Below are 9977 nucleotides of genomic sequence, written 5' to 3' on the forward strand. Positions count from 1 at the left end.
TGTGGTGAAAGCAAATCCAAAACCTCTTGATTAAAAAAAAAAAACATCAGTTGACCCCTGACAAAAAAAAAAAAATCCAACTTAGCATTATGATAATCTACAGGTCACTGTGTTCGCTGCAGATCAGTCAAATGCTAAACGGAAGGTTTTCTCCTGCTCCTTGCGCTGGTTGTCGCAGAGCTTGGACACTTCCTCCACACGTCTCTGCAGAAGAACTGAATTCTGATCGATCCACTGAAGTGAATCCATGTGGGCGTTGAGAATTTTACAGATCTGCTGGAGCTACAGAAGAGAAAAGACACACATATTAAGTAAAGCACCAAAATGTGTCAAGGTTGGTTTACTAATATCTAACAGTTAAATCCCATCTTACTGGATCACTGGTGTCTGCAGGACCACTGGATGTGTTCAGGTGCTCGATGATCTCCTTCAGGTCCTGAGACATCCTCTTCAGCTGTGCATCCACATTCTCTGCAAGCTTGTACGTTCTTTCCCGCTCCTCGTCGGCGTTCTGCATGTAGATGGTCCCACTCTGTTCCTTCACCGACTCCTCCAGCGGGCAGAGTAAGTCCTCCAGCTCCTTCTGTTGGGACAGGATAAAATCCAGCTCCTGGTTCAGCCTCCTCTGGTCTAGCTTCACCTTCTCCATCTCCTTATGGAGGGCTGTGATCTTCTCACCGTTCTCCACCAGCATGCGGTCCCAGGCGTTCACCTGAGTGGCCTGCTGTAAAAAATGTCTCTCTTGGTCCTCAAGCTCAAGACTCCACTTGTTAATAAGAGCCTCTAATTGGGCGTAGGTCATCACTGGAGGAGTGGTAGTTGTAGTGATGGTTGTGGCTGTAGCAGCTGTTGTGGTACTTGTGCCAGAAGCAGGTTTCAATCCCAGCGTAAAGCCTGTAGCAGCACTCGTGACAGCTGCAGCTGGAGCAGTAGAGGCAGGGGCCAAGGTGGAGGTGGTGGTAGCTGCCCCAAGAGGTTTGAGCATAAAGGACAGACCCCCGCTACCTGCTGTGGTTGTTGCAGCAGCCGTGTTTGCTGCTGAAGTTGGAGCTGCACCCAAAGCGAAGCCCGTAGCTGTGGCAGGAGCAGCGGCTGTAGAGATAGGTAGAGCAAAGAGAGAGGAAACAGAGGCTGGGGCTGGCTGGCTTGACGCAGGGGGAGCTGGGGTTGATGAAGGTTTAATCCCAAAGGAAAATCCTCCCCCCTGGCCTGTAGTGGATGGAGCAGTAGAGGCTGGCTGAGGATGAGGATGGGACTGGGGCTGGGGCTGGAGCTGGGGCTGGAGCTGAGGCTGGAGCTGAGGCTGGAGCTGAGGCTGGAGCTGAGGCTGGAGCTGAGGCTGGGACTGGGGCTGGGACTGGGGCTGGAGCTGAAGCTGAGGCTGGGACTGGGGCTGGGGCTGGAGCTGGAGCTGGGGCTGGGGCTGGGGCTGGAGTTGGAGCTGAGGCTGGGACTGTGACTGGAGTTGGGACTGGAGTTGAGACTGGAGCTGGAGCTGAGGCTGGGACTGGGGCTGGGGCTGGAAGTGAGGCTGGGGTTGGAGCTGGGGCTGGGGTTGGGGTTGGGGTTGGAGCTGGGACTGGGACTGGGGGTGGGACTGGGTGCCCAGGGTGAGTGTGGAGGGAGCACTGGTACCAAAACTGAAGCCTCCTCCTGTGGCAGCAGTAGAGGCTGCAGCTGTAGTCATCTGGACCTTAGCGGTCCCAAAGCTGAACCCCCCAAACGAAAGGCCACCTGATGATGTTGCTGCTGCTGCTGCTGCTGCTGCTGCTGGCGCAGCTGGTACAGCAGCCTGGGGTTGAGACTGAGGAGCAGTCCCGAAGGAGAAGCCTCCTCCTGCAGGGGCAGCAGCGGTGGTCTGCGTGGACAAACCGCCGCCCAGGATGAACCCTGACCCCGCAGCTGGAGCTGTTGTGGAGCCTAAAGTTAACCCTGCTGCTGTTGTGGTTTGTGGAGTCGTACCCAGGCCAAATGTGGTGGTGGGGGTCCCAAAGGAGAAGCCTGTGCCGGGTGCCGTGCCCTTTGCTGGGGTACCGAAGCTGAAACTGCCGGTAGCGTTTGTTGCGGCTTGAGTGGAAGAGCCGAAGGTGAAGCCCCCGCCGGAGGCTGCAGGTGTGGAGGAGGTCAGCCCGAAGGCCGTGCCGGTGGCTGGGGCTGTGGTCTTCTGAGCTCCGAAAGAAAAGCTCGTAGAGGGCTGCCCGAAGTTAAATCCGCCGCTCATTTTCTCCAAGAATAAAGTTTAAACCGGCCAACGAACAAAATGGTCACTTCCTATCTGAACCTGGGTCTTTTGGCGGGCTACAGCTCGTTCAGCTGAAGCTACCGAGGAAACTTTGTCTCCGCAGGGATTTTCTCGACAGTAGCAGTTAATGAACCGAATCAAAGGTTTGTTGGCTTTACATTCACCGGGACGGGGACCAAAAACTCACCACACATCCTTCACAAAAACGTGGCCCTCTGCCTCGACACTTTCTCACGCAGCAAAGTCTGTGGCAGACATAGAGGAAATGACGTCAGTGGCTCGTAGGATGTTTTCGCCCTGAGTTTTGTCTGTCAGTGCACAAACCCCGCCTTCTTTGTAAGATTGACAGATTCAATGACCAATCACAGCCCTGTCCTGACGTAAACTGAAATTTGATTGGTCCGGTTTGATACCTGAAAAACAGGCATCTGGAAAAAAACACCCCGGAGCTCTCCAAAGAGCACGTAGTGTGCGTAAGAGAGTAACTGTGTGTGAACAGTGCGAGCTGCTTCCAGACTGCCATTAACCACAAGTAGAGGAAAAAACCGCACAAGCGACTACCAAATTACTGTGTTTTATGCAGTAATCTGATAAAGAATAAATTATATATATATATATATATACATGTTATAATTCAGACTAAAACGCACTAATATTATATAAAAAAGTTAAAGACGTAAACAAACAAGTTGATATTTAAAAGCAAGAAAGTGACGATAAACTTTGACTGACTTTGATTTCTACTCTTTAACAATTCTAACAAATAAAATGTAAAATGTAAGTTTTTTTTCTTAGCAAAGTCGGAACATGCGCACTCCTCTTGACGCTGTTGTGGCTCTCTGGATTGGACGGCTGCACATTAATCCCTCGTAGCACCTTCTTACCATGTTGACATGTCTGCTAATAGGGACACAGCGGTAAATAATTGAAGCGAGATATATGTGACGGTGGCGGTGATTATGGCTGGACGCATTTCGCCAAGCGACTCGACAACAAATCGTGTGTTTTAAGCGATGCGGGGTCGCCGCAGTTAGCCGACAAGCTAACGTCAACACAGACCAGGAGACTGAAGCTGTTAGATCTTACATGTGATTAAACTTCAACAATCACCGCTTCGTTTCCGTGACATCGCCCGAACAGCAGCCACCACATCGACATGAGGATTTTAAGGTTCCTGAGGAGCAGCGTGTCTGTAGGGAAAGAAATAGATTACTACTCGAAATTTTCACCCTCTCCTCTCTCAATGAAGCAGTTTCTGGATTTTGGTAATTTGGCGCACGCTCACACGCACGAGATTGTAAAATTGTAAATGCACGGTCATGAAAAGGCCAGTGTAATATGAATGTACATCACTGTAAACTTGGTGTGTTGTCTAGTTTCAGTACTGTCCTTCCTGCGCTGTGAGCAGTTCAATTAATTATTTCTCACTTATCCAAACAGTGAGAAGTAAAAAAAAAAAAAACAGAAGTTTTGTAGCAAAATCTTATTGTCAATATAGAAACAAATGGAGGAGCCACGTTAAGGTGATCTCAGCAGATATGATGCATTAATTGTTTGTGTATGTTATGAAGCACATTTACCAAAGACACAGGAATGTGGGGCCTGAATGGCTTGACGCAGTTTTTCATTTAACCCAGATTGTAATTTAGCCCTGGGGGCAGCTTGGTGTGGGGAATATGGATTAGGATCTTTTATTTTGTATGTGTTTTATACCAAAAATGTTGACATATATATATAATGTCAATGATAATATGACCAGAGTGCCATTCTAGCGTTTTCTAGCCATTTTTTTTTTGGCATCACAGGCCAAACAAACAAGAGCAGCAGTGATGTATCATTTTTGTGACATTGTTATTCAAAGCAATAACATGACAGGACTCTGACATTGATGTTATTTTCACCCTCAAGGCTCAGAAAATGCATGTGAGAGAACATCCTTCGCCTTCCTCAGACAAGAGTTACCTGTGAGGTTGGCAAACATCATGAAGGAGATCAACTTGTTACCAGACAACTTGCTAAGTACTCCATCAGTCCGGCTGGTCCAGAGCTGGTATGCAGGCTTTGCTTTTTCTCCATCGTCTCTCAGACTAAGTCGATGCCACAAATAGACAGCAATGTTTTTTTTAAATCTCCTGCAGGTATATGCAAAGTTTTCAGGAGATTCTTGAGTTCAAAGACAAAAATGCAGATGATGAGAAAATCACGTATGAGTGAGTAAACCAGAAAATACAATATGTACAGTGGGTACAGAAAGTATTCAGACCCCTTTAAATTTTTCACTCTTTGTGTCATTGCAGCCATTTGCCAAAATCAAAAAAGTTCATTTTATTTCTCATTAATGTACACTCAGCACCCCATCTTGACAGAAAAAACAAATGTAGAAATTTTTGCAAATTTATTAAAAAAGAAAAACTGAAATATCACATGGTCATAAGTATTCAGACCCTGTGCTCAGTATTGAGTAGAAGCACCCTTTTGAGCTAGTACAGCCATGAGTCTTCTTGGGAATGATGCAACAAGTTTTTCACACCTGGATTTGGGGATCCTCTGCCATTCTTCCTTGTAGATCCTCTCCAGTTCTGTCAGGTTGGATGGTGAACGTTGGTGGACAGCCATTTTCAGGTCTCTCCAGAGATGCTCAATTGGGTTTAGGTCAGGGCTCTGGCTGGGCCAGTCAAGAACGGTCACAGAGTTGTTCCGAAGCCACTCCTTTGTTATTTTAGCTGTGTGCTTAGGGTCATTGTCCTGTTGAAAGGTGAACCTTCGGCCCAGTCTGAGGTCCTGAGCACTCTGGAAGAGGTTTTCTTCCAGGATATCTCTGTACTTGGCCACATTCATCTTTCCTTCAATTGCAACCAGTCGTCCTGTCCCTGCAGCTGAAAAACACCCCCACAACATGATGCTCCCACCACCATGTTTCACTGTAGGGATTGTATTGGGCAGGTGATGAGCAGTGCCTGGTTTTCTCCACACATACCGCTTAGAATTAATGCCAAAAAGTTCAATCTTGGTCTCATCAGACCAGAGAATCTTATTTCTCATAGTCTGGGAGTCCTTCATGTGTCTTTTGGCAAACTCTATGCAGGCTTTCATGTGTCTTGCACTGAGGAGAAGCTTCCGTCGGGCCACTCTGCCATAAAGCCCCGACTGGTGGAGGGCTGCAGTGATAGTTGACTTTGTGGAACTTTCTCCCATCTCCCTACTGCATCTCTGGAGCTCAGCCACAGTGATCTTTGGGTTCTTCTTTATCTCTCTCACCAAGGCTCTTCTCCCACGATTGCTCAGTTTGGCTGGACGGCCAGGTCTAGGAAGAGTTCTGGTCGTCCCAAACTTTTTCCATTTGAGGATTATGGAGGCCACTGTGCTCTTAGGAACCTTGAGTGCTGCAGAAATTCTTTTGTAACCTTGGCCAGATCTGTGCCTTGCCACAATTCTGTCTCTGAGCTCCTTGGGCAGTTCCTTCGACCTCATGATTCTCATTTGCTCTGACATGCACTGTGAGCTGTAAGGTCTTATATAGACAGGTGTGTGCCTTTCCTAATCAAGTCCAATCAGTTTAATTAAACACAGCTGGACTCCAATGAAGGAGCAGAACCATCTCAAGGAGGATCAGAAGAAATGGACAGCATGTGAGTTAAATATGAGTGTCACTGCAAAGGGTCTGAATACTTATGACCATGTGATATTTCAGTTTTTCTTTTTTAATAAATTTGCAAAAATTTCTACATTTCTGTTTTTTCTGTCAAGATGGGGTGCTGAGTGTACATTAATGAGAAATAAAATGAACTTTTTTGATTTTGGCAAATGGCTGCAATGACACAAAGAGTGAAAAATTTAAAGGGGTCTGAATACTTTCCGTACCCACTGTAGTTTTTGTTTGTGTCTTTATGTTGTTGTATTCATCCCAAAAGGCCTGGCTGGAATCGCGATGACTTGTCTTCATTCAGTTTCACAGATGCAGTGATTAAAATAAGAAATCGACACAATGACGTCATTCCTACGATGGCTCAGGGGCTTGGGGAGTATAAAGAGACATACGGCACAGACCCAGTCGTCAGCCAAAACGTTCAGTATTTCCTGGATCGTTTCTACATGAGCAGGATATCAATCAGAATGCTGCTCAACCAGCACAGTGAGTAGATTCAAACCCAGTTAAGGAGATCAAATATTTCACAGTCCTGCCATAATGACTTTGTACCGATGTGGGTGCACGTTTTCCCGGTGTTACCACATTGATTTTTGAAATCAGCCTTTCTAGACCTACAAATAAGTGAACTGTTTTGTTAAAGCGTTTGACATTTAAGGGCAAAGAAATAAGTCAAACTACACCGTAAGAAATATAACAAATCTGATTTTGTTTTGGAAGCAGATGTCCTGTATCCAGCCTCACAGCAAGAAGGTCGTGGGTTCGCAACCCGGCCTTTCTGTGTGGAGTTTGCATGTTCTCCCTGTGCTTGTGTGGGTTTTCTCCAGGTACTCTGGTTTCCTCCCACAGTCCAAAAACATGTATGTCAGGTTGATTGGTGACTCTAAATTGCCCATAGGAGTGAGTGTGAGTGTGTGAGGTTGTTTGTCTCTATGTGGCCCTGTGATGAACTGGTGACCTGTCCAGGGTGGACCCCTGCCTTTCACCCAAAGAGAGCTGGGATAGGCTCCAGCAGATCCCTGTGACCCTGGTTAAGGAATAAGCGGTTTAGAAAATGGATGGATGGATGTCCTGTATCCATTCTTTTAAATTAATTAGTTTATATTTAATATATAATATTTTCATCATCAATATTTTTAACAGGAAAAACTCATAACAGAGAAACGGTACCAGCATGACTCTGCTAATGTATTTATAGAGGCTTGCAGGATTATGGTAATATTGTGTGTGTGTGTATGTGTGTTTCTTCCTAGCTCTCCTCTTTGGTGGGAACGTGAAGGTGAACCCTGCACATCCCAATCAGATCGGCAGTATTGATCCAAACTGTCATGTCAGCGAGGTTATCAAAGGCGAGAATGTCTTTTTAAGAATACACACATTTTGGGAGGAGCAAGCTGTGACAGTGTTCAGATATGCTGTCATTTGTCGTCCCTGGTTCTTTCCTGAAAACAAACCTCTTTCTTGTAGATGCCTACGAAAATGCAAGAAACCTCTGTGACCGGTATTACATGAACTCTCCTGAACTGATACTGGAAGAATTCAATGGTAATTTGTTTTGATGTCAATCTGAGAAAAGTGTGTGTATGCTAGTACATAATTAAATGTACCTCTGTGACTACATATGTTTCTAGGTCACACGTTGTCTTGCTCACACTAAGCATTTTAATTTGAATCATGAATAATTACATAAATAAGCACGGCTTGCTCGATTCAACCGTATCTGACCAAATTCAGTGATGATCTGTTTTTCCTGACAGTCAAAGAGCCAAGAAAGCCTGTCACTGTGGTCTATGTCCCATCTCATCTGTATCATATGGTGTTTGAACTTTTTAAGGTAAGATTTGCTCTTTGAACTCTTGAATTTATAGACAGTACTGAGCATTGTAGTTTCACAAAATTTGGATGCCTGATATATTTGTTTGTCTTCTGTTTTTAGTTACATTTATCCTGAATTCATCCTGTATTTAGTCATGGCAGAATAAAATCAATTATACATGTTTTGTTTTTGTTTTTTTTAAATCCTGTGTTTTTCTTTTTGGAGAACGCCATGCGGGCCACCATGGAGCTGTACGGCGATACCACAAAGTATCCTCCCATCCGCTTACAGATCGCTCTGGGAACCGAGGATCTAACAGTCAAAGTAAATCTATGCTGCTGCACCTCAGCCTGAGCTGCTGGATTTCATTTTTTAAACAAAACCTAACAGAATAAACTCTTGGATCTGTTATGTGTGTTTTTTTTTTTTTTTTGGAAAACAATATGTTTGTATATTCTTCTCCAGCTGAGTGATCGTGGAGGAGGCGTGCCGCTCCGTAAGATTGAGAGGCTGTTTACCTACACCTACTCCACAGCTCCTCCACCCAGCATTGATGGTTCACTTGCAGCTCCTCTGGTTGGTATTCCTTGTCCTTTTCCAACAAAGTCTAGACCACAGACTGATAACCTTTGAGTCTTACTGCTGTAGTTGCTTCTTGTACTCACATGTCCCATTTTAAGTAGGTGTATTTATTTTATGTAAAACCCTGTGTGCAGTAAATGTATTAACAAACAGCTAAGCTCATTTCTGTGAGTCAGTGTTGTAGATCCTCTTGATGACAATGAGTCAGTTCCAGGTTCTTTGTCCTGGAGGGTTCTGGGTTTGTGTTTGTGCTTGGTTGTTAATTCATGAGCTCAGTCAACATAAAAAACAATTTGCAGAACAGCAGTGAGGGTTGAAAATTGTTTCTTTGCGATTGAACTGGTCAGTGGGCAAACTTTCCCCATGACTTGATAAAACTTTGAGATTTGTAAGACTTGGTCTTAACATAATGAGAATAATCGGACTTGACTTTTGTTGCAAACTGATTTTAACAATTGCTCTATAAATGCAGTATTAGTCTGTGATCTTGTACTATGAGATGACAAAACAGTCCCCACTCCAACTGTTGTTGGTGTTTTTCAAAGGGTTTACTCACATCCTACAGTCTTCGTCACCAAATAGTTTTCTCAGTTCTCTGAGAAGGATCTGTTGGCATAGAAACTTGGTAGATGGTATAATTTCATCTACAGCACTTTAAAAACCTCACTGTAAGGTTAAGCATCAAAATTCATTCTTAGTCTTGGAAATAGTAGTCTGACACATTGCTTTATCTTCGTCTAGGCTGGGTACGGGTATGGCCTGCCCATCTCTCGACTGTATGCACGGTACTTTCAAGGGGACCTGAAGCTGTACTCTCTGGAGGGTTATGGAACTGATGCTGTGATCTACATTCGGGTAATTTGAGTTTTATATAATCAGCATGTGTGTCTCCCAGAGAAAGGCAGCACAGGTACAGTTCAGCTTTCTCTCAATTGTCTGTCAGGCCCTCTCAACAGAGTCCATCGAGAGGCTCCCTGTGTACAACAAATCAGCCTGGAAACACTACAAGACGATCCATGAGGCTGACGACTGGTGCGTCCCGAGCAAAGAGCCCAAGGATATGACAACATTTCGTAGTTTTTAGATTCATGTGGCAAATGGTCCTGTAGCAAAGTGTGCAAGAAAGGTTGTTGGAAATTAATGATTAGTGTGTGTATTTCCTTGTACAGAAAGTCATAACAGAGTTATAGAATACAATTTTAGTGACATATATTTTAGATTAACAGTAGTAACCTTGTAAAAATATATATTTTTTTCCTATTTACTCCTACCATCAGTAGTAAGAACCAGTAATGGTAATGCCATGACCAACTTTCTGCATAGACATTGCTGCTGAAAATGAAGCCCAACAAAACTGGATTTTTCTAGGCCAATACTTATATTGATATTTGAGTTTTAAAAAAATCTTGATTGACATACAAGGACATCATTTTTTTCATCAACACATAAAATTAACTTTGTTATCAGGAACCAATAACAGATATGTACTGAGCAGGATCATTTGCAGTGTAAAAAAACCTCATCAGCACTCTCTGGTGGACACTTTAGGAAAGTTACTTTATTGGCTAACACAAGCAACAATAACCTCTGGGACAAGCAAGGTCATGTGATGTTTGATGCTTTAGGAACAACCAAATCATTAACTTTCTTGTATCGGTCTGACAACAAAAGTGTCAGTATGGGAACTGTCT

General features: G+C 44.4%; 2 protein-coding genes across 3 annotated transcripts; one reads left to right on the top strand and one right to left on the bottom strand.

Moving 5' to 3' along the window:
- Position 1: 1 nt before the first annotated feature.
- On the bottom strand, positions 2–2529 carry nup62l (nucleoporin 62 like). Its single transcript, XM_026296508.2, has 3 exons — positions 1612–2529; positions 374–1266; positions 2–282 (listed from the first exon to the last, which is right to left on the bottom strand). Exons 1-3 carry the CDS (start codon positions 2219–2221, stop codon positions 124–126), a joined length of 1662 nt encoding a protein of 553 aa, XP_026152293.1. The 5' UTR covers positions 2222–2529; the 3' UTR covers positions 2–123.
- Positions 2530–3079: 550 nt separating this feature from the next.
- pdk1 (pyruvate dehydrogenase kinase, isozyme 1) lies at positions 3080–9460 on the top strand. Of its 2 annotated transcripts, none has more exons than XM_026294793.2 (11): positions 3080–3507; positions 4151–4292; positions 4381–4452; positions 6190–6374; positions 7142–7237; positions 7356–7433; positions 7646–7722; positions 7930–8028; positions 8170–8280; positions 9028–9141; positions 9230–9460. In XM_026294793.2, the coding sequence occupies exons 1-11, from the start codon at positions 3399–3401 to the stop codon at positions 9368–9370; spliced, it is 1224 nt and encodes a 407-aa protein (XP_026150578.1). In that variant the 5' UTR covers positions 3080–3398; the 3' UTR covers positions 9371–9460. The 2 variants fall into 2 exon arrangements, with proteins under 2 accessions (XP_026150578.1, XP_026150579.1); XM_026294794.2 differs by having other exon boundaries at positions 3080–3434.
- The last annotated feature ends 517 nt before the right edge of the window (positions 9461–9977 follow it).

Source organism: Mastacembelus armatus, chromosome 21, assembly GCF_900324485.2.
Source record: "Mastacembelus armatus chromosome 21, fMasArm1.2, whole genome shotgun sequence".
Taxonomy (NCBI): Eukaryota; Metazoa; Chordata; class Actinopteri; order Synbranchiformes; family Mastacembelidae; genus Mastacembelus; species Mastacembelus armatus.